The following is a 23,640-nucleotide window of genomic DNA, read 5'->3' as shown; positions in this document are numbered from 1 at the left end:
AGCAATTTCACTTGAGCAAACCGGTGATTTTTTGGCCTTATAATTTGCTTGGATGTGTGTCATCCTTCCTTATCAGGTATGCAATAAAAATATTTATATGCAATTAGTTGGGGGGGAAGGGAGAGTGAAACAGTGACACTCCTGGCAAGAAAAAGAATTTTTGATCACAGGACCATGCAATATTAATAAAGATGGCACAAAATGTGTTTGCTTTGGGTGTGGGGGATGGCTGTTGTAGTATTTTCCTCATGTTCTTGTTAACAGTAGTACTTCCTTTTTTTTTTTTTCTTTTGTTGTTGTTGGTTAAGGGGTGTGTGACTGTAAGGGGGGAAGAGCGGTGGCAGCGCGTGTGTGTGTCCCCCCCCGGCACGGGCCGGGCACACAGTGCGCCCGGCGGCAGCTGCGCCTGCACCCCCGCGGAGGGGGCACGGGGTCCGGGGGCTCGAGGCGCACCTGCCCTGCCCCCCCCCCCCCCCCCAACCATCCCGGCCCCGCGCTGCCGCGGCAGAGCCCGCCCAGCGCGCGCCTAATTGGCTGCGGGGGCGGGGCGGCTCATTAGGGCTGCGGGCGCGCGCGCCGCTCGCGAGCCGGCGGCGGCTGGAGCGGGGAGCGGAGCGGAGCGGCTGCACCGGCGCTGCCCGCCCTCGCCTCGCCCGGCCGGGCGCGGGGCGCCTCCCGCCGCTGCGGGGAGGGGGGGAGAGGGGAGGCGGGGAAAGAAGGGGGAAGAGGAAGGGAAAAAAAAAAAAAAGCCAACCAAACCCCTAACCCACAAAAAAAAAAAAAAAAAAGAGGCGAATTGTCTGGCTTGAGCTCGGCTCCGGAGGGACCGCGAGGAGCTTTGCATCGCTCCCGCCGCCGGCGGCGCGGGGCTGCGCGGCCAGGATGGGCGGCGGGGCCGCGCGGAGCAGCTGCCCCCCGCGCCCGGAGCGGCGGCTGCTGTTGCTGCTGGGGCTCTGCAGCTGGACGGCCGCGCTGCGAGGTAAGCGGGCACCCGCCGCCCCCGGGGCTCGCCTGTCCCCCCGGCCGGGCAGCCCGCAGCCGTGCCGGCGGCAAGTTTGCAGGGGGGTGCGGGGTGTGTGTGTGTGTGTGGGGGGGGGGGGGGTCCCACCGGTTGCTCCGCGCGCGCCGGCGGTGCTGCCGCGTGCGCTTTCCCGCGCCTCCGCGGCCGGGGAGAGGGGCGCGCGCCCGGCGGCTGTCGCCTGCGGGGCTGAGGGGAGACCCCGGCAGGGAGAGAGACCCCCCCCAGCCCCCCGGGACGGGGACGGGGCGGCCCCTCCCTTCCCCCCCCCCGGGCCGGGGCACCGTGCGCTGCGGCGGGACGGCCCGGGCGGAGCTGCGTGCGGGGGGAGCGAGGGGCACGGCGGCCGGAGCGGTGGTGGCGCCCGTCCCTCCGACCCCGGGAGCCGAGGTAACGTACCGCGAGTGGTGGCTTCGTGGGCAGGGAGGGCTCCAGGCTGAGGTGCACAAGCATCCCTGGGAATCCAGCGTGTGCGTGGATCCTTTGGGCACCGTCTTCGTGACATAGTCACGATAGCCCTGGCGACTTGGGGCTGTCCCGAAATGGTGGGGTTGGGGACGGTCGGTGATGTCTGGCAGCGGGAATCTGATTACCTGGCAGAGAACGCCAGCGCCTGAGGCTGGGTGCGCATACACCTGAGCGCGTGTATTTTTTAACGTACCTGTGAGGTATTTGACATGCTGGGAGCCCTTTTTTTTTTAATTAAACTTTTCCCTGGTAAATCACGTGAGTGACACAATCTCTTTAGGGTAAATAGCCCAAGGATGCGGGCAGCTCCTCGCCGGCTGGCATCCCTGACACCTGGGCTGGCGCTGCTGGACTTGTCAAAGTCCTGGGGGTGCCTGGGGAGCAGGGGGCAACCGAGCGTTACCTTATCCCTTCTGCTGTTGATAAGACATAGTTTCTGTATTTTGAGTCTGTAATCACACATTTTTACAGACGGCTTATTTTTACAGAACGGAGTAATCGGACTTGTTAAGTCCTAAAAGATTGCTCTCGCTGTTTGGATGCTAGCAGCTCTGTGGAGGGCTCTCTGCGTGCCCCTTGTGTCTGTGCTTCCATTTTCTGTTGTGTGCGCTGTATTGGGTTTGGGCTCTGTATAGGAGCTCATCCGCGGGCAGCTGGCAAGTTGTGGCGTCTGGCCACAGCTCCTGGGAGCCTCGCTGGCCCCTTGCCTGCTGTGCTCTGTCAAGTCCAGTGACTGGTCCAGCAGAGGGGAGTTCTGAGAGGCTCCTGTGTAACGGATAAAATATGGCCTTTTGGTGGTTCTTTGGAAAAAAACCCCAAACAAACAAACAAACCCCTCACACGCTTCACAGAACAGTGAAATGAATGATGAGTCTAGAATGAAGTCTAGTATTTCTTAGCACTTTCGTCAAGAAACACCTGTGACTGCAAAAGAATGCATGTGTATTAGTGGTGTGAGGTGGTTATTGCCTTTTGTTTTACACGTCTGGTACAACTCCGTAGCAGTTTTGCACTGCGTGAAGTACGGTCAGGATCAGGCCCTGTAAGCATCTGAAATTTCATACTGCAAGTCATGTGTAGCAGGGTGGCTCTTCTGTTGCTGTTAAGGAAAAAAAATTCAACTATTTAATTAAAATCTGCCACACAGGACATTTCAAGTTCTAGACTGGAGCAGAGTTGGTTTTGGACGTTATTCTGAGGAAGAACAGTGTGGTTTTTTCATCAGTTTGGTGCCTGCAGTCTGTCAGTTGTGATGTTGCATAGTGTTTACTTGTAGCTTTGGCTTAAGCAGTTAACAACCCATTGAGCTGTGAGATTTTAGTTTATGAAGTTGTTTAAAAGCTGCCTTTGAAACATTATATTCCAGGATTCTATTCTGAATGGGGATTCAAAAAAGAAATGATTGTAGATACTCTTCACACAGCATTTTAGATCTATTGGAATTAATATACATATATATAGCTTTGGGCATTTATTTTACAGGGAAAATTACAAAGACACTATGGTAATTTGAAAATGAGTCGCTAATATTTATTATCTAATTGATGCATTGAACTGATTTGGGGCTGCATGTGTCTGAATAAAGATGTCTGTAAAACATGAACATTAGTATTCTTCTGTGTCTTGATATTAAAGCCTAAAGCTATGTGTTACATGCTGGGCTTAGATCTGAGTACGTTTTGTTCTAAACAAGCATTGTTTAGGGATTTTCCTTTTCCAATAGTATGGCACTTACTGTACGGCTTGGTAGCCACTGCATATTGCTGCTGATTTTATTATGATAAAAGGCTTCACTAAGCTACCTAATGGAATATGGGTGGGTCTGTGGGCAGTAAGCTGTTGAAGCAAGTATCTCCTTTGAGCTTGAAAATTTTGCAGTATTTTTTTAAATTGTTTTTTAACATAAAAAGCACTGACAACGTGCAGTCCAGAAAGCTGCATATTTGAAGTATTATTCTGCATCTAGCAAACAAGACAACAAACCAGCCTCTGGACAGGAGAGCTCTTGGAGAAATAATGCTGGTTTTAGGAAAGTAAAAATAGCAAATTCTATTGATGCTGAAATAAATCTAGTGGTGAAGACAGGATTGGTGTGCAAGTTATCTGTGTCCTGATTGTACCTTTTGTCTTGCATTTAATAATGCCCTTGTGCAAATTAGATGAGCTTCCATTTATTTCAAGTGGGCTAGAATTTCATTTGCGTATCTGAGAATTCTGTCCATATTTGCAGAGTACTTCATTGTTACCAGCTTAGAGCCGTGTAGGAGCTATCACTGGTGCTCTATTTGAGGAATGTTGTTGACTTGCTGCGGCCAGCTCTGCTTCAGAGTTTACACTGCATTAGCGGAGTAGGGAGGGTTTTTTTAGGTGTCCCGATTTCTGCATCCAAAAGAAAGTATTTTATTTCTGATGCTTTATTAGACTGTCTCAAGTTTTCTTTCTCTGTTCCTGATACCCTGCTGAGAGTAAAGCTGTTTTGATTATTTGTAAGTACTTTCAACAGTTTACTATTTGAAATATTCCTGACATGCCAGCCCCAACTGAATACGCACTGTGTCAGCATATTGATTTATTTGATCTTAAAGTGTGCATGTTATTAATATCTCAGCTAGGTGTAGACTTGAAATATTCTTAATGAGTGACATAGGAGTAAACAAAAATTAAGGCAAGACATGGGTGCTTTAGGAATCTCTTTTATGACTTTGTTCAAATCACTCTATTCAGATAATGTTGTATTTTTGGTTTGTTAGGACAAAACTTTCATTACAGTAGCAAACCACATGTTCTGCTTTGAGCCATCCTTCAGGGTTGAAGTGTGTCGTGTGTTAAATGGGTTTCTCTGTCAATGTTTGTATTGCTTAACTTTGTAACTATTCAGAAAACAAACTTCCTTTACATGTGGGTTTGTTTACTAAACAGTTTATCACCTTTCTGAGATCTTCACAATGATACAGGCTCAGTTTGACAGGGATAGCATTGCTCAGTAAGGTTTCAAAAGAAATAATTTTTTTCTAAAACCACAGGAAATCTGGGGGCTCTAAAGATCTGGGTGCAGGATGCAGAAGTTGTCACATTACATTTTGGAACTCATGAAGTATCTATGTGTGTATCTTTTTTCAAGTCATTGTCCAGTTTTGTTAAGGCTTCTGTTCAGTCCTGAATTTTTTTCTGCATTCATTGCTGTCTTGTAACATAGGAAAGAGTGGGAAAGTCTGAACATTCCTTTTGAGTGTAAGACATGAATGTGCTCTGGTTTTGTCTCTTATAGAATGATAATCCTTATGAGGATTGTTTTAGTTTGCACTCTGATAATACTTGAGTACATTACTGCTTTGCACAGGGAGCATACTATGAATTTCTGGAATGTCACAGATCAGAATGGCAGTAAGTTTTCCGTGTTTTACTCAAACAAAAACCTGAAGAGCTACGCATGTGATCCTGTCCTGGAAGCGAGGTGTGCACAGCCTCCACCATGTGCTTTCTAACACATGCATCTCTGTGAAAATACTTAATTTTTGGAAAGACAGGATAATTTCTCCCTTTAAGGCGGTGTATTGCAGGGGTGGTTTTTCTTGGCTTATCCTTTGTACACACGTGCTTGTTCATATATGTCCTCAAGAGATGTGTAATTTCTGTCTCTTCAGATGTAGAGAATAAAGCTTGAGATGTACAGGGGTGAAATGAGCTTTCCGTGCCATGAAAAAAAATTTCCGTCTTCATTACAGTATGAGGACTCGTATCAAGATGAATTTTCACCAGGGCAGAATAGAAGCTAATCTGGTGATATTTTCCACAGTGAATTGCAGAGGGCAAATACAAATAGTATGGTGTATGCTAAGATGGAAAATTACTTATGGTGCGAGGGACTCCACAGGGCCACTTGATGTATCTTTTCTGTATTTTGAGTCCTGCTTTCTGTTGAAAGGTGGAGTCTGGGAAAAAGAACAGAGTTTTAACACCAGAGGCTGCTGTTTCAGTTGTTTTTAGATGCTGCTGCTGTTGCAGTGAAGCAGATGGTCAGATTCATTTCTATAAAATACAAAAATGTTTCGTTTTCTGTTTATTCTTTTAAAGAACTTTGATAGTCATGTATCATGTGGCCTTAGCTTAAAGCATGAGTATTTGCAAGTATGAATTTTTCTGTGCTTCATCATATCTTGTTAGAGGTCAATAAACCACATTTCAGAGCACTTGCAAGTAGGCATTAGAAGATGCAAATACCATGTACAAGATGAAGTAATCTAAACCTTGTAGTTCACCTGCATTATTATGATCAATGACATTTTCAACCGTCTTCCCCTCCCCACCCACCCTTTTGTGGCCTTCTTTGACACCATTAAAAAAAATTCTGTTAATAAAGAAACCGTTATTGCAGGCTTCTGGTTGGTGGAGTGCAGTTACTTGCCTGATACTGTTTAGTGCCAAATGCTTTATAGGAACTTCCATGCAGGGGATGCTGGAGGGCAATTACACTCAAATGTGATGTACCCTAATGAGTATTCTGCCGATTACTGCTGTAGGTGCTTTTGTCTGCTTTTTGCCTGTTTCTTTTTTGAATTTTAGAAAGTTATAGACCTCAGTGAAGCCCTAATGCACTGAGTTCATTTCGGTTAAAATATTTCTGTTAGGAAGCTTAGCATGGCTTGAATTTATTCAGCAATTAGCTTGCTTTTGGATTATTGAAGAGGATGAATAGGCAGTATCTAATTAATTTACTTATACAAGGTATTCTCTGTGCAATACTGTGTCTGTATTGAGGTAGAACAATGATGTATTAACGTGGTTTTTCAGACAAGAATATATATGTGAGATTACATGCATGCATCGTAAACAGAATTTCAGCACACAGCTATCCTACCCTTTACATGCTTTGCTGAAGTGTTACCGTACATGTTTGAAATTCTTACTGTGAACATCTCATTGGAAACCTCTGCTTAGTGTGTCACGGAAAGAGAAAAATACAAGCCGCCAATGACCTTAATTTCTGGTTAACAATGTCCTGAAGAGTTTTCGAAAGACACAAACCTATTGCAAGCCACTGAAGGAGAAGCAGCCTGCATCTGGACAGTTCCTATGGAAGACCAATGCAAACTGGCAAGTCCTAATGCTGGTTAGCCACTCTGCATCCAGCTGATGCTGGCCACGACTAGGTTGCCATCCAAGGGGAAGCTGGCCTGTGAAGGGGCTCGCTTTAGATGCCAAGTATGTGCTCTACGCATCTACTGTTTCACAGAAAAAAATGTTTTGAGTAAAATCTCTGCCTTTAATGGGCATGCCAGGCAGCTTTACAAGGTGGAGGTGGCATAAAGCTGTAGCAGCCAGTCTGTGAATGCTACAGACCAGTTTTCTGTCCTGTCTGGACTGTATAATTGCAGTCATTACCAGTTCTGTAACTGTCATGACTAGGGAATTAGGGAACCTGCGATTTAGTTGCAGCTCCAGAGCTGACCGGTGTGTAACCTTGCAGAAAGTGACTTTGTGGTGAGAGTTAACTTCCCTGGCCCTGTGTACAGTATCGGCCCAGTAAGGGTTCGGGCGTAATTTTAAATGGTCTCTGTACTTTGAAGGTCCAATGGATGCTTGAATACTTGAACTGCCATAATAGAAGTGCATAATTAATCTGTAGATAGAGCTTATTGAATGTGTCTAAACATAAAAATTGTAGTCAAAATGAATGGAAATAGTATAGCCGAGCTCTTTTTTGTTTTGTTGCGTCCATGCCTGTTTTGAAAAAGCAATAGGAACAACAAGAGGAAAACTTTTTAGAAATTGCTTCTGCCTTTTTCCAGGAGACCTGCTTTTTGTCTTTAGGCTGAATGGAGAATTAAAATAACATTTAACAGGCTTTTATGTCTAACTTGTGTTGAATGTCAAAAAGCTTTTTGAGAAAAATCTGCTTCTGGTTGATGAGAGTTTTATTTGTAGAAGGATAAACCAAATATTTTGGATTTTGTACTGTGCATGTTTTAGTGCTCTTTGACTCGCTGCACAGAAAACTGAAATATCATTGCAGGTTGCTCATGTGTAAATGGTTAAAAGAAGTGTTATCTTGTTGTGTGGTTAGATATGCTTAATTTTTTTTCAGCAGAAAGTGCTTTTGTGGATCTAAAACTTCTTTTCTGTGAGCGTTTCTGCATGTGGAATTGAATTGCTTGAATCCTGGCAGACAGTGAACATAAAAAGAGCAAACATGGAGATTTCTTATAAATTGTGAACAGTTATTCACAAAATTGCTTCTATACTTGCACCATTCCAATTAATGAATTGCATTACAGAAAAACAAATTTGCTCTATTAATTGAATTCAACCTTTCATGTAAAGCCGTATCTGATTTGCGGTTCCACAGATGTGTCTATGACTTTTATGGTGACAGATGCTTCAGGTTAGCTGTGTTCTAGGCCAGATTTAAAACTGCTAAAGATCTGTGGTAAGCCGTTACTCTTTGAAATATTAATTTCAACTTCTACCTTCTTGTCCGATAGGACAAGGGGTAATGGCTTTACACTGAAAGAGGGTAAACTTAGATGAGATATTGGGCAGAAATTCTGTGCTGTGAGGGCGGTGAGGTGCTGGCACGGGCTGCCCAGAGCAGCTGTGGGTGCCCCATCCCTGGCAGTGCCCAGGGCCCGGCTGGACGGGGCTGGGGGCTGCTGGGAGGGGTCCCTGCCCGTGGCAGGGGGTGGCACTGGGTGGGCTTTAAGATCCCTTCCAACACAAACCGTTCTATGATTCAGGAGGTATTTGCTGCTGCTGACACATACAGTGCTAGTTTTGAGTTGGAACTTTTTGGTTTGTGTCTTTCAACTTGGCTGTAAAGAACATGGGCTGTTTGAAATAAAAACGTTGTGTTGGGTAGCGGTTAACAACACTTCGCCTGTCGGAGCTCTGTACCGCAGGTCAGTTGTGAGTAGGGGGGACACACTTGAAGGCAGTAGCCGGTGCATATACTTAATGCATGTCATTCCTCTTTAGCAGTACATCCTAAATGAAGGCTTCCAGATAAAATTCGGAATGTTGTTAATCACATCATGTAGTTCTCAGAGCAAAGTAATTTTGCAATAATACAGATTTGTTAAAATAGCTTTATAATTCTGGATATATTCTTTTCCTGGAAAATTGTGCGTTCTTAAGACTTTGAGCCTCCTTATATGGCTCATAGTCAAATAATAAGTGATTTCCCTTTTATAAAAAGAGTAAAAGGAGCTGACAAGTATTCTGGTGATAAATATAGCAGTGAAAAAAATGCGTATTTAGCATTATAAACTATAGAATCCTGATAGAATCAATGGGTCAAATGTGTAGATCCAAGGTTGAAGTGACTTGGTATATCTTAAGCTAAGATGGAGTAACATGAAGTGAGATGCTGGAGATTTGTCTTCTTTTTCTGCCTGCTGCGTTCATTCTGATGTTGTTTGAGGTTTTTGGGACCTGTAATAAGCTAGAGCGGTATCAGGCCTGGTATATATTATTTATTTTTGAGTGAATGCTAACATCTCAATTTATTGCAAAGGGCTATGCAGTGAATAATTTTGTATAACGAAAAGTTTCCAGGTCTCAACATTTAATTTTGATCAACCAAAGTATGAAACTAGCCTTTTGAAAGGTTTTGTGAGTAAAATACCAGGACAGTAAGTAATCTTGTAGCTAGGGCTTTCGTGTAGAGCAGAAAGGGTCTGTATGTAGGTTTGGGGAGTCTGTCTGGCAGTTGCATCTGGGACTGAGAAACATTGCTGTAAGGTGTTTTGCTGGTGCTGAAGCACGGCGGTTTCTCGGAGGAGAACGGAGGAGGATTGCTTGGAGCTTTCAGGCTGCTCCATTGTTGGAGGTACGCCGGCCTGACTTCAGGAGCAGAAGGTTGGCAGTATATTTAACCCTATTTTTGTATATGTAACCCTATTTTTAACACTTTGTTATAGGGAAAACATGTTTATTTGTGCATTCTTTCTTGTTATCAGTCCAGCTTTTTAGGCTTCTTCTAAATAGAAAGCAAATTCAGTAAAATTAATTTGGTTTCTAATAAATAGTGGTAGTACGTTGAAAGTGGAAGCAAGTTAGTCCTTTCCAGTTGTCATCTGGTAACATCGTTTATAGTTCTACTGAATACCCAGAGGCATTCCATTATTACTGAATTTGCCACAGTAACAGCAAAACTCCTTCTACTCCCACTATAATATTAAAAACGTAGGACTTATTTTGTGTCAAATGAGCTAACAAAATAAAAGATGAATTTAAAGTATTTAATCTGTCAGCATCAATGAATCTAAGAGGATTATCATTCCATTATGGTTAATAGATTTTTTTCCAAAGATAACTTTGCTACTTGACTTGCCTATTTCTGTGAAGATTGTTGCAGATCTAATTTAGACTACAATTTAAATATTCCTGCTCTATTTTGATTGAATCTGGGAGTTAGTAACGTGGTACCTGCCTTATGCTGAGCTTGATAACTTTGTTTCAATTACCTGAATGCAAGCTCTCATTCTTGTATCTTTAATTCTTCCTAAAGATTGTGTAGTGTTTTCTGTTTTGAGTTGTACTAAACATGGCTTAACAGTTCAAGCTTGAGAGCTGTAATTTAGCAACTGACGTGCCAACCTCTCCTTGCTTCCTTCCTAAGGAATTAATGAGAAATTGGAATAGTGAGAATAAAAATCAGGGTTACCCTTGTGATGGTTTTCTTCCTACTCCATAAAATGAGTAGCAAAATTCCCATTGATGTACCCTAGTGTAAGGAAAAGGCCCTGAAGATTGGGTTTCTTATCTTCTGAGCCATCATATCTTCATCCACATGTTGAAGTGGACAGCGATGTGTTAAGTTTCTAAGAGATAAACTGGTATAACTTCATTTGATGCCCTAAAGAAATAGAACGCGAACACTTGTATCTTCCTTCCACCTCCCCATACAAACTCTGTGGAGGAGAGAGAAGAGTACATAGTAGGTGGAGAAACTCCCTGATTTTAGTGAGAGCCCTGGGCTGTAACTTTTGACTTACGTAACTATAATAATGCCCTCACAAAGGTCTTGCAGTTCAACGATTAGAAGTGCAGTAGTAAAAGGAGAGTGTATGGTGATAGATATTAGTCCCAGCAAGTAAGATCGCACTATCATATTACATGCTGAATTTTTCGTCAGAAGGTTATCATGAGATTTTGCAGCATATATGATATTTCACTAAGTTGTAGGTAAAAATTAGAAAGTTTTCAGTGATGCTAACCACTAGTGAGTTGTAATGAGGTGTTGTTACTGTTTGGTTAGTGGAATTATTTTAGCTACATCTGGGTGGAGTGATGCACCCCTAAAATTTAGAATTTAGCAGATCCTTAGTCCTTTCGTAAGACAAACCACAGATATGTGTAAATGAAGACTGAATCAACCTCTTACAGCTGTAATCATCTCCCAAATTAGCATCACAGTGCTGTAGTTTATGATGTCAGACTGAATTACATGGCTATTGAAATGCCACGGTGTACTTAAAAAACTGTTTGAAATCTGTGAATAATTTAAGGACTTTCAGTTTCCAATATTATTTAGTGCTTTTCTCTAGTTTGCTGTTTCTAATCACCAAGGGTTTTTTTTGATGAATACATTAAATGCAGAAAAGCTGGCAAATGTAAGAGCAAGACCCCTTCACAAGTTGAACAGTGATGGAATACTGTGGTAGGAGGGGAGCAGACTAGTAAAACACTGTAAATGGTGACCACAGTGTTCTGAGCTCTCATCACCTATTTGATGTAAGGTTGTGTCTGTAACTGTGTGACATTTCTAGCTGGCTGGTTTTACCATTTCCAGTAGAACAGCTTCAGCAGCCATGAACTGATTTGTGCATTTGTGTTTGAAATACAGCCATGCTCTTTAGCACTTTTACCCCTTGAAGATATGAAAGCACTCAAGAGATTTTGTTTTTTTTTTTCAAAGGGCAGGAGCAATGTTAGTAAAAGGGAGGAGGGGTACAGAAAACTGACTGATCTCCCTCTATATTTTTTTGAAAGTACTGTTACTGAAATACTCTATAAATGTTCTCTGGCATCTTCTAGTTGAATGAAGGGGTAGCGGAGGTGAAAGGTGAAGGACCTTCTTTCTGCTGCCCAGATGTTCTGGCATTGTGTGGACTGTTTGCTGTTTCTCTTTAGAGATTTACCTCACGTAAAAGATAAAATAAGACTAAATGTATTGGAGCTAATTCAGACTCCTGCTGCTGCCTGCTGTGGTGGTGGTTAGCCAGCCTACAAGCCCCCCTCAATGAAATCATAGCCATTAAGAACCTAGCAGAACTATTCTCGAGAGATTTTTGTGCTTTCAGAATGTCAGTTACAGTTACAGTCTCCTCAGTCCTGTGGGGACAAAAGATACACCTGTCACAATGGAAACAAGTAACAACCGCTCTGCGGTCCCCTTGCGTTCAGCTGTACTGCACCTGCTGCAGTACCATGCAACCTGGAATGTTCCGTCATCCTGGCCTGTCACACTTCACCTCTAAAGCAACTTCACATGAGAAGGTAGAAAAAGCTGCTACTGGAAAATAGGACTTTGCCTGGTTTTGGTTCGTGTTTTTAACCCCTGCTTTCTTTGCAGGCATACACAGTAAAAATCCACAGAATGCTCACAGCTCACACAGTGGAGGTTTGGTGGTTGTTTTTCTTTTGAAATGCTTTAGTTGATCTAGATTTATAATGCTTTGTTAAAGGTATAAAATGTTTTATAGGGGATCAAGCTGTTTTTCATATGGGGTAGACAGGAAGGAACCCCATTAATTCAAGAGTTGTTACGGAGGTGGGGGAGTACCTGCTTCATTTTTTTCAGTGCGCAGTACATCTGGAAGTAAACAACTGCATATTCTTGCTTTCTGTTTTTATTGTTCTTGTGTGTTTGGTTTTTTTTTAAGCTGGCCAGTGACAGAATGACATATCGTGTCCAGCCAAAACATTGGCTTGTATACATAGGACTACAGTTTGCTGCCCTGTGGGTCTTTTTGCCATGTCACGCAGAAGGAATGTCACATGTCACACAAAAAGGGAAGCAATGAATTTTGACTCAGCCTCAAATGAAACTTGTAGAAACAAGCTTTGATTAAAAAAAAAATAATAATAATGGGGACCCTGTGCTCTAAGTTGGCTTCTGATTACTTTAGATGGGGTTGATCTTTGCACAGGTACTTGTAAAGGGGCATTCCACCTGCAAAGAATCTGAACTTTTGGGAGAGCAAAAAGCTCTGCTGTTGCTAGAGTAACTTAGGAGATACTCATTCTGATCTGGGCTCCAGTGTCCTGCAAGCAAGCTGTATTTCTCTGCGGTGAAGGCTCACTATTAAGCCCTAGCTGATGATGATGCATAGTAATGGCTTGTCGTGCTTCTCCAGAGCTAGCCTGACCCAGCAGCCAGCTTAAAATTCATGTATGGTATCAGTTGTGAAGCAATGTCTGAAACCCATAAAGAGGGCTGCAATATTCTAATTTATTACTAGTACCTCTTTTATGCCCATTGAACTGTTCCAGTCTTTCCACAGTTGATTGTTCTTTCCTGCAGTAATGGTGGAGGGGGAAGGAAGGAGAGAAAAAGTTCCCTTCCCACATAGGCATGTTGCTACTTCCAAGCAACCTTTTGCCTCTAAAATAGGTATCTCTAATAAGATAATGCAAGAGAAATGGATCACTTAATAAAGGGGAGTCAAGTGCATATGGAATAAATAACATCTATAAACAGTAGTTTGTTATAATGAGATCTGCCACAGCTGAGGGAAGTTTGCTTCCATTTTTATATAATTACTTTAGCTTGGTAATGCTAAAGTGCATTCTTGAAAAAACTTCAAATCAAGCTAGAGAGGGTGATTTTTTGCTGTGAATGAATTGAACACATTGCACTATCTTTCAAAACACTTCAATGTGTATTATCAAGACTTCTTATTTAACCAAGCTTTGTGGTGAAATCCTTTATTATCTGTTGCGACATGCGTTGTGCTCACACACCATGCTTACTTCATGGAGTTTCCAGTGTGACTTTCAAATTTCCAGTATTTTCAACAAAATGTAGCTGACATCTAAAAACCTCCAGGTGGAAACATTGTTTCATTATTTGTTAGCTGCTTTTTTGTTTGTCTTCTAGTGCTTTTCTCTTGGTTTAGGCTGAAGATTTTCTTTTCTCTTGCCTCTGTGGGATTAAGTTGGATCTGAGATTGAAAAGAGATAGCAGTTAGACAGGGAATGAGGATGAGGAAATACAATCTATATAAATAAAATAGCTTCCATTCCTAGGAACAAGCACAGAACTTGTTTTAAGCCCAAGCTGTTCTTGCAGCAGTAAGAGAAACCCTCTTCATGGCTATTTAAAGTGCTGTCTCAGTGGTTTAATAAAAACAATTCATGAAATTCTGCTCAAGCATCTGATACTGCACGTATCATAGCAATGAAACACAGCTATTATTTTTGCTCTTGATAGTGATGTGTGCCTCAAAAGGGATGTTGCAACATACCGCTTTCTCTGTTAGTGAAGGAAGTTCTGTTGCAATTCCTTGTCTCTGTTGTCTCCTTAATGCAGAAAAAGTGGGTAACTCATATGTAGTATTTCAGCCATTCCCCAGCTGTCCTTGAAATACTGGTACAGAACAGTGTTACATGTGTGTTGGTTTTGTGAAGGAAGTACAAGATACTAGTGAGCAAGCTGGATTTTGATCAGGGCAGCTAAGCATTCTGCTGCTGCTGTCCTAATGTATCTGTGATTTCCGCTTGCTAGTAGCGCTATGACTTTAAGCAGGCTACAGTCACCTTTGCAACCCTTTTTGTGTAGACTGCTTTGTAATATTTATTGCTACGTAGCTGTCCACAGACAATGCATCTTGATAGTTTTTAATACTAAAATACTGGAAACAAGGGTACTTGTTTTACTTTAGTGCATTGTCTGGAAGAACTTGCTTACAAGTGTAGAGCAAATAGGGTTGATCAAAGGATTGTAGCCTTATTTTTTAGGTGGTGAATGTATTATATTGGCTGTTGAGTGGCTTCCCAGTAAAACAGATTTGTCACTGGCAAGTATTAATAAAGATTTAGACTGTTCCATGAATAGACTTCTATACAGAGTACTGAGGTGATGTCTTGTATTTATGAAAACAGATTTTGACCTCTGCATTATCTTTAAGCTATTTCTGCTGGAGATCAGCAAATCTCCTGTGGCTATTACTGTTGTAGTAACCTATTCCACTGATTTGGCAATACAAATTTCTCAGTAACAACACAAAGTGAGTTCTTTTCATAAAGAGAAGATAATGACAAGGTGACTATTGAGAGTGTCTTTTTATCATGTCAAGAATCTTTTAAGACTTTAATTGAAGAAGTTGGGTAGCTGTTAGTGGTCCTGCAGACACACGTTTGCATATTTGTGCATAGTTTTTGTGGGACTGGTTAGAAGACTAGAGATCTACAGGATTCACAGAAGATTACGCAGTTGGGTAGGTGTATGAGTTGCCTACATATTTCCTACCTCCAGTTCAGCAGTCAGAGGAGGATATGTGATCTTTCAGCAATTCTTCATTTGCTGTATGTGACTTCTAAGATGCATCCAGAAAGGTTTGGTTTCCATGAGTGACATTGAGGCAAGTAAGAATGAAAGTAATTTCATTTATAGTATGGTTACTTGCAGTCTTTTCTTTATCTTCATGTTTGCTTTCAAATGATAGATAAGCTTGTTGATGGATGGAAATGAAAACTTCACTACTTAAACAGGGTCAGTACCTCTCGGGTAAATTCAGTCTCTACCAAATACTCATTTCATAATTGGGTGAATGTAAGTAGTGATATAAAAAGTACCTCCCTAGTTGTACAGTGGGTTAAAATTAAGAAAACCTCCACTATTTTATTCCAGCCACTGGAGTATAACACCTAACTGTGTATCTGTGCAGAAATCAACAAGGTAATACATATACATTTGAAAAGCTGGGGTACAATAGAGATCTCCAACATGCTGTGTTATTTTGTTATTCTGCGTAGTGTCTATAGAAATGATCACATTACATTTTTAAAACATCTATGACACCCTTCCCTTTGCGCAAGATGAGTCAATAAATTAGTAAGTTGTAACTGTCCTGCTGGTGGTGGTACTCCTCGTAGGCTGCTCATTGTGAGCATGTAAGTTAAATGTAGTGTGTCTGCTACAGTACGAAACTGAGTTCATAATCAGCATTTGCTGTCCCTGATTCTGTGTCTGCTTTCCATGCTTGAAGTGATAACTGAGATGCTGATGTGAGAATACACAATGTGCTTAGTCGCATAATGAAATCGGCATTTAAACTGAAATCCCCTTTATCTTGCTCTTAGGAGATTACCCCCTTGTAACCTATAACTCAGCACATCTAGATCTGGTCTGACAAGGCTTTTCTGGTTGATGGGCTCAGCCAATGAGTAAGGCTTTAGACTACCTTCAGTGGGTTGTCTAGAGCGCTTGATCACCCTTTATGGTTTGTTTTCCTCTTAACAGATAGCGATGGTCTAGAGTGAAATTTAAGAAAGTGAAATTCATTATTTGTGCCTTGGTTCCTCCTTTGTTGTTCTCCCTCATTCTTCAGTACTGCAGGGATACAAAGAATGAACCTGATACTGCAGTAGTTTGGGCAAGCTGTACAATTGTTAGCTCAATCCTAAATTTTCATAGAATACTATGCAGCAAATCCTTATGTTTATAAAGAATAAGTCTTCTTCCACACTGGAATAAGCTAGGAAGCTACTGAATTAATGAAACACTGAAAGTGCATGTGCTGAAGCTGTTCTCTTGCTTGGTTTATATCTTCCAGTAGATGCCTGTAAACTACTTGATTTAGCCTGCATTTTGAGCACAGCAGAAATGAAAGACTGGTGGGGGCTATTTCAACAAATATTCACTTACATTTTAGGTTTTTTTGGTTTGTACTTACTTTATGGAAGGACACTTACTTGTGGCAGAGCGTGTGCCACGTGGCGTTCAGAGGGGAGGTTCTGGAGTCAGTTCCCTGGGTTGGGCATTGATGGGAAAATGGATAACAAATGTCAAGTAAAAGCAATAATCACTTACTTATAGCAGAAGGAAACACTGTGCGCATTGCTCATCTGTTCTGAGTGGAGGAAACAGGAAAAAACCACCATTGGGTTCTTGTAGACCTGTACTTGTAATATACAAGAGAATAAAGAAAGAATTAACTGCCCGTAGCCTGTAAATTGTTCCTAGCCTGCATCACACTTTGCCAAATGAAGACCAATTGCCAGTATTATGTTTTAGTTGTGTTCACAGCAACAACTACTGAGCAAAGGTGTGGATTTTGAATAGTACCACCTCCTTTCTCTCATCTTATGCTAGTTAATAACCTGGACTGTCTCATTGCTCGTTGGATTCTCCTCCTCTTTCCCCTCTCCATTTATTTGCATCTTTTAAAAATGACCTCATTATATTTTCAGAAGACAAATTCTAGTGGAGGCAGGCTGCAATAGCTGCTGGCTTTCACAAGCAGAGTTCTCTGGCTTCCAATTAGCTGCAGAAGAAATCCATCTGACAAGGAAAAGATGGACTTTGTGTAAGCAGCTGCATGTAATCAGGACATAAACCACCCCGTAACATGCTTCAACAGGGCCTGCAATAGCAGTTTTAAAGATATTTATTATGTTCTGTAGAGAAAGGGTTCTATTTGTGGTTTTACATGTGACCTAGACTATGATCTTGCCTGATATTGTAGAATATTCTGTCAGTCTTCCACTCTGCTGTGAAATCCCAGTGTTGCCCTGGCTTACTAAAACCTTTCAGGAGACTTTGGGTTATGTTCCCAGCTTCTCTCAGTGAGATTTCTTGAGTGCTGGAACATCTCTGTTACATGTATTTTGTGAACAGGTTTTCTGCTGATTATTATTCTGAGATTTCTTTGAGACATGATTGTTTTGCATATACCCCCTCCTTCTGTAAAATTACATAGTAACTCCTTGTTATTAATAGTTTTCCCTAATTTTAAGTTGCCCTGTGAAGTAGTATTTGAGTGGCTTTTTACCATGACTAGAATAGCAAAAAAGCACGGTGCCCTGCTGTTTAAATGTCACAACATTGTTAAACTGTGTTTGGTTTCTTGTCTTTATTAATAGCAATTCAAACCTCAAGGTTCTTCATATCTAGATCTTGTCGTATGACTGTTTCTCTAGAAGTGGTAGTTGTCTTTAAAAAAACAGTGTGAAACCTAAGATGTCTGCCTGCCTCAGTAGTCTCAGTATTTGACTATTATTACAAAATTGCAGAGAATTTCTTTATATTAGATTTTTGGCAGACGTTTCTGTATATGCCAGTATGCTTATCAACTGCTCTGTAATTATTAAAAAAAATATTAGTAGTTATTCAAATACTTCATACTGTGAAGTTTTGGAGCAGGGAAGGAAAGAGTCTGAATGAAATTTCCTTATTTTACTGGATTGCTGAGTTATCAATGAGATTTGCATCCTCTGTTTTCCATCGTTAACTCAGAAAGACTGAAGCAGATAGAGTATTTTCTTTGACTTACTGCACCTCTTTTTGCATTTTTGCATACGTATTTCTAATTCTTTCATCTAGGTTTATAGCATGAGTTTGGTTTTGTTGCACAAACTAAATAGTCTTGCACTAATTCCAAAGTGAGTTCATTTGAGTCTGTCATGATTACCTTTAATTTGGTTGTCTATGTATGGTGTTTCTTCCAGAAACAGTTTTCCTAGTTTTCACCTTTATCAGAGGGCTTTGGAGAGAAAAATTTCCAAAGCTATCGTAAGGAGGCTACATGGTAATTTCATACTCCTTTGATCAAGATACTGATACTGCATCAGACTTTGTTTTCTGCTGCAGCTCTGTGGATGAGACTTCCTAAATATTATACACAAAGCATTACGTCTATGTGTGTATGTTTATAAATCATATACAGAAAACAAAAGTAACCTATAAAAGTTTTGAGTTACGAATGTGTAGTTTGCTGTTTGTTGGTGCTGCAAATTTGGGTACTGCTCTAGAAAGAATTCAGCTGGTGCTGAGTAGGCAGGTGAGAATAATTTTTATTTTATGTTGTGTTCTGAAAGGAGTTTTCTACAAATATCTGCAAAGTTATTACTTTTGTCTTTCTAAAAATAATTCCTTAGAACTGTCCTTTATCAAAACGTTTACAAAAACTTAGGAATTAAACTCACAGTGTGCTGAAACTCCCAGCCATCAGGCCACGCTCAGGAAGATACGTTCACTCTATCAATGCAGGTGGTTTTTAAGGCTATGGAGAAGACTGTAAACCTGCCATGAGCCCTGTCCCTCCTGCCTTCCAGCCACATGGTGTCTTTTTTTTCCAGTATCCTCCGTGACTGTCTAGAGTTGTACGCACCTTCAGAGAGCACAGAGACATCTGGAGAATTCTCAGCCTGAAAAGGCGTTCTGCAGCCACAGGCACTTGAGACATGCTTTCAGGGTCTCTGCATGCATAACTTTTGCGTCTGGTCTGCAGAGATGCCTTACAGTTGCTAAAGTGTCAAGGTAAACACAGCCAGTATGTCTTTTGTCCTCTTTTGACTTATCTTAGCCCCGGAGAGTCTAATACAAATAATGTTTTACTAGGAATAATTCTGCACTTGAAGGCAAGCAGAAGAGATGACCTAAATAGATGCCTTTCACCTATGAATATCGCTATCAGACAGTTCTTTGTATCAGTCTGGCCGTGAGAGATAAAAAATACAGAACAGTGCTGGCTTTTAAAAAGTTTGAGAAATTCTTAGTAACGCTGTGAACTAATAAATTATTGCTTATCAGAAATATGAATGTCATGTCTCAATGTCTGCATTTTTAAAAGAAACTTCAAAAGAATATCTTTGTCTTACAGATTCCCTAGCTTTTTATAAAAGGCTGAAAAACACTTTCTGGAACCTTAAACTGCTGACTTCTCTCAAATCTGTCTTGACAACTGTTTAATGGTATTATCATCACAAATGGCCTTCACCAACACTGGAGACATGTGAGCAATTTTAAATGTCATTGGAGTTCATGTAGGCATTCTGCCTAGAAAGTAGCTAGATTAAAGGCTAAACTCATCTTGTTTGCTGTGAGCTGCGGTATATCCAATGTAGTAAATGGTAGCGTGATAGGCCAGAAGCTGGAGAGAGAGCAAGATGGAAAGAAAACAGTACTAAAGACTAGCGAGCGGGGGTGTGGGTACTTTGGTGATGGCATTAACGTACTATCCAGAAGCATGGGCTCGTTTCTAATCACCATTTTTCTGATCAGCATAACTCCTGAGGCTGTGCACAATAAGCCTCTGGTTTCCTCATTTCAAGCTCTTAACCTGGGTTCTTCAGCTTAAAGCTTTTGGGGAAGGATTTCAGTGCTTGTGAGATGGGGGAGAGAAGAAAGCATACAACTCACTAAAATTTTACTATTGAAATCAGTTCTGTCTCTTGGACAACGGCTTTAGATCTGACTTGGAGCAGGTTGTGAATAAAACATAAAGCTGGCTGTTGTGTGGACTTCAGGAATATGTGTATGATTAGAAGGTACTGGCAAGGGAGCATGTGTCCGTGCGCTTTGCGATGCCGTGATGGGCGCTGATTGTTTTGTAGGGTTTTTTCCCTGAATTAGTTTCATTTTCAGGTGACCGTACAAGCTTTAGGCCTGACATGTTCCACATGTTTCACAATACGTGAAAAGTTTTAAGCTGTGTATTAGCTGTCCAGATCACATATTTCTATAATAGTTTTATTGCAGAATTTTATTAAATAGCCTTAAGTCACCCCAAACAATTCTGCATCTGTAAGTGGATATTACTTTCTAAAACTCCAAACAACAAAATAAAATAAAAAAAATAGAGCACGTTGAATGTTACAGTTTTTCTTAGTTATTACTTTCCAAACCAACTCACTTCAGAAGTCTTTATGCTTATTATCCTTGCACTGAATGTGCTATGGGCTTTCTCTCTGGAAGCTGTCCCTATGATCCCGCAACTGCTCTTAGACTTCATCATTCCCAGGTGTCAAGTTGTTGTACAAACCCATCCTTTTAACTCCTATTTTTTTTCTCTTTAATGAATAGGCAGGAGACTTTCTGTTGTCCTTGCAGGTCAGGTGTTGTGGGTCACCCTTACAACCGCACCTCTGTGAGAGCCTCCCTGTGTTCAGAAAGGTGATGTGAAGGCTGATAATGCTTTAGGGAAGGGAATCACATGAAGTCTTGTTTGTGATCCAAACGCATAACACTCAGACTACAGAATATTTTTTTTCTTATCTGTAAGGTGAAGATAGCTTAGTGAATGCATTTGGTAAATATTTCTAACTGATATCTAGGATTGTGACACTGGTGACAGTACAGTGCGGTGTACTGACGTTTTAATGTGAATTATATGTATTTACAGCATCCGAAGTCATGTCTTGACTGCCTTGTTAGTTGCCACGGTTGATAATGCTTTCTAGAGGTAAAGCTGGTTGTTTCCGATTTCTAGAATATAGAAGTAAGCCAAATGGTCCGCTAAATGACTTTTCTTCTTTTTGTAGTAAACAGTATTCTTTCATACTTTGTTAATGGTATGTGATGTCCGCCCTTGTCATAGTTCTCCTTGTCTTTCTCGTACTAAAACCAAAGGATATTAGTTTGCCTTCCTCAAGGGAGGAGCGCTGATCTACTCATGAGGAGGTCTGGCTTACAAAGCTTGTGAAATCCAGAGGAAATCCTTTGATTGGCAGGGAAAATTGCCACAGACTTGACTTTGCATGCTGCAGCCTCACCAGAGATTTGCTTTGATGCTGCCTTGTTTCCTGCTAATATAACAACAAAAGTTGCTGCATTCCCAATTACTACTTTATCTGTTGTAAACATGGTCCCTTGGGAAGGTGCTTACTCGGAAATGATTTGCATGTTTGACAGCAGGTTCTTTTCCCTATGTTAAAAATGTAGGGCAGTATCTGTCAGTAATAGAGACCCTCTCTTCATTTTTCCTTCTCTTCTGTGGGTGGATAATTATATTTGCAGGCCCAAAGAAAAAAATCTGCTGTCATGCAGACAATTTTCATTAATTTTGTAATAACTTAATCTGTGTCAAGGAACATAAAATGGATCAAAACCTAAATGAGAATGACTTTTTAAATAATAAAATATTGGCACACAGCTAAGATTCAATGCATTATCATTCAGACTTGAGAAGCTGTTAAAGTTGGAATGTTGCAGTGCATCTCAAAGGAACCATTTTTAGTTCAATATGTTAAATTGCATTAAAATTAAAGTATAAAAATAGCCTCTCCTAAATTACATCTGCAGTATGTGACTTCTCAGGCCTATTTACATTTTTAATTTTTTTTTTTTTATCCTGCTACAGTTATGACTGAGAATGTTACAAGCTTTTCTATTATATATACGGTGAAAACCAATTAGTCTTGCAGTGCTGGGCCTAGAAGCCTGCTCATGTAATGTACTGAGTCACGAACAAAAGAAAGTTGTTAGAATCATTTGCAGGAGGCTACTTTGGAAGCTGTAGAAACAGATTCAGTTCATGGAAGGCAGAGCTTCTGAGAATCAGAATTGTTTAGGTCAGAAAAGACCCTTAAGATCATCGAGTCTGACCGTTACTCCAGCGCTGCCGAGCCCACCACTCAACCATGTCCTGAAGCGCCACGTCCACACACCTTTAAATACTTCCAGGGATGGTGATCCAACCGCTTCTCTAGGCAGCTGTGCCAGAGCCTGACACCAGAGCCTGAACAGAAAGAGGCTTTTGATTTGACAGGAATAGAGAATGCAAAGACAAATTGGAAGGGGGGCAAATACTTCATGTAAGTGAAATAAATGGGCAGCTTGAAGCTCTGAGGATTTTAAATTAGAACTGGCTGGCTTTTAAAGTCTTAACAAAATACCGCATTTTTAGTGGCTCTGTTCACCACAATTAGCAAAAGAAATTACTAATTTTATGTTCATTGCTGTCCCTAATGTCCTTGGCAATTGTATTATTTTAAGTTATATAGAAAACAAAGTATTTGGCCAAACTGTTTTCTTTCTGAGAAAAAGCTGAGTGTGGATGTTGTATTACAGAACTGGTGCATCAATAGTCCCATAGCTATGTTTTGTTGGGTTTTTTTGAAGAGTGATTAGTGTTACTCTGTTAATGTGTATTTTAATATTTTAGCAGAATATTATCTAAAACCAGACGGTTGAGGATTTGTGGGTTGACACAACGAATAGGGAAGCAGACTCTTAACTTTACACTTGATTTGCAAACAAACTGTTGAATGGATTTGCATCCATTATTTTTCTTCTGCAGACTCTGGTGTACGTGTGATGCAAACTACCACAGATCAGATAATCTAAATGTACTTGAAAAAAGTTTGGTTAACCACAAGAGGTTTGACAGATGAGAAGTAAACCTTTATTTACAAAATGCTGTGAAGACAGCTATCCTCTGTGGTTAATTATACTTTATGTAATTGGCACAATAGTGCTACTTTACCTGAAGATGATTGATCTTGCATTTTTTTACATACACTCAGAATAAGATCTATTCCATATTACTTCCATAGTTGATTATAAGGTGGCTTTGAGTTCCTGAGTTATGCCTCAGTGCTGATAATAACATTCTGAAGGCTAGCATACAGTGTAAAGGGATCAAAAAAGAGTCATCTTATGCTTAATTAGTCCCACAAATCTAACTTCTTGCTTTTTGTAAAAAGCAGTATAGCTTTTGGGAAATCACTGCCCCTCATTTTCTGTGTAAACGTGTGCAAACACATAAATGGCTATGCTTTGAATTAACAGCCAGTATTGATTTACTGTCAAAGATAAAAACATGGGTGACATGAGGGAAGAGCTGCAGGAATTTTTAGTTAGAATGTTCCAAACCATGTTCCTGATTAATCTGCTTGTTCTCGGAGTTCTGAAATCCATAAAATGAGAATTTTGTGTCTTGACTGTAGAAGACTCTATGTTTCCAGTATCCAACATATGCTTAAATAGGATTATACAAGTTAAGGGAATTGGGTATCTCTTTTTTGGGTGTTGTTTTGTCTTGGTTTTTTTTGTTACTAGGTCAGCTGAATAAGTGTAGCTTGGGTTTGTAGTCATGAAGAGTATTGCTTGGAATTACCAGCTTTAGTTTAGTGCCTTGGGAATAGTTGGCCTTATTGGAAGCCATCATACTAGCTGTATTGATCTGGAACTTTGTCACTTTTCACCAAAT

General features: G+C 40.9%; 1 protein-coding gene across 2 annotated transcripts in view; it reads left to right on the top strand.

Annotated features, from left to right (window-relative positions):
• Positions 1–765: 765 nt before the first annotated feature.
• The window catches only part of UNC5D (unc-5 netrin receptor D), a 168,494-nt gene continuing 145,619 nt past the window's right edge, over positions 766–23,640 (top strand). For both annotated transcript variants that reach the window (XM_055820374.1, XM_055820373.1), the window contains exon 1: positions 766–979. In XM_055820374.1, the coding sequence (XP_055676349.1) occupies positions 883–979 (97 nt within the window). In that variant the 5' untranslated portion in view covers positions 766–882. The remainder of the gene's footprint in view (positions 980–23,640) is intronic.

Source organism: Falco peregrinus, chromosome 17, assembly GCF_023634155.1.
Source record: "Falco peregrinus isolate bFalPer1 chromosome 17, bFalPer1.pri, whole genome shotgun sequence".
NCBI classification, from domain to species: domain Eukaryota; kingdom Metazoa; phylum Chordata; class Aves; order Falconiformes; family Falconidae; genus Falco; species Falco peregrinus.
Note: the sequence above shows the minus strand (reverse complement) of the source record. Positions and strands in the feature narration are given on the sequence as shown.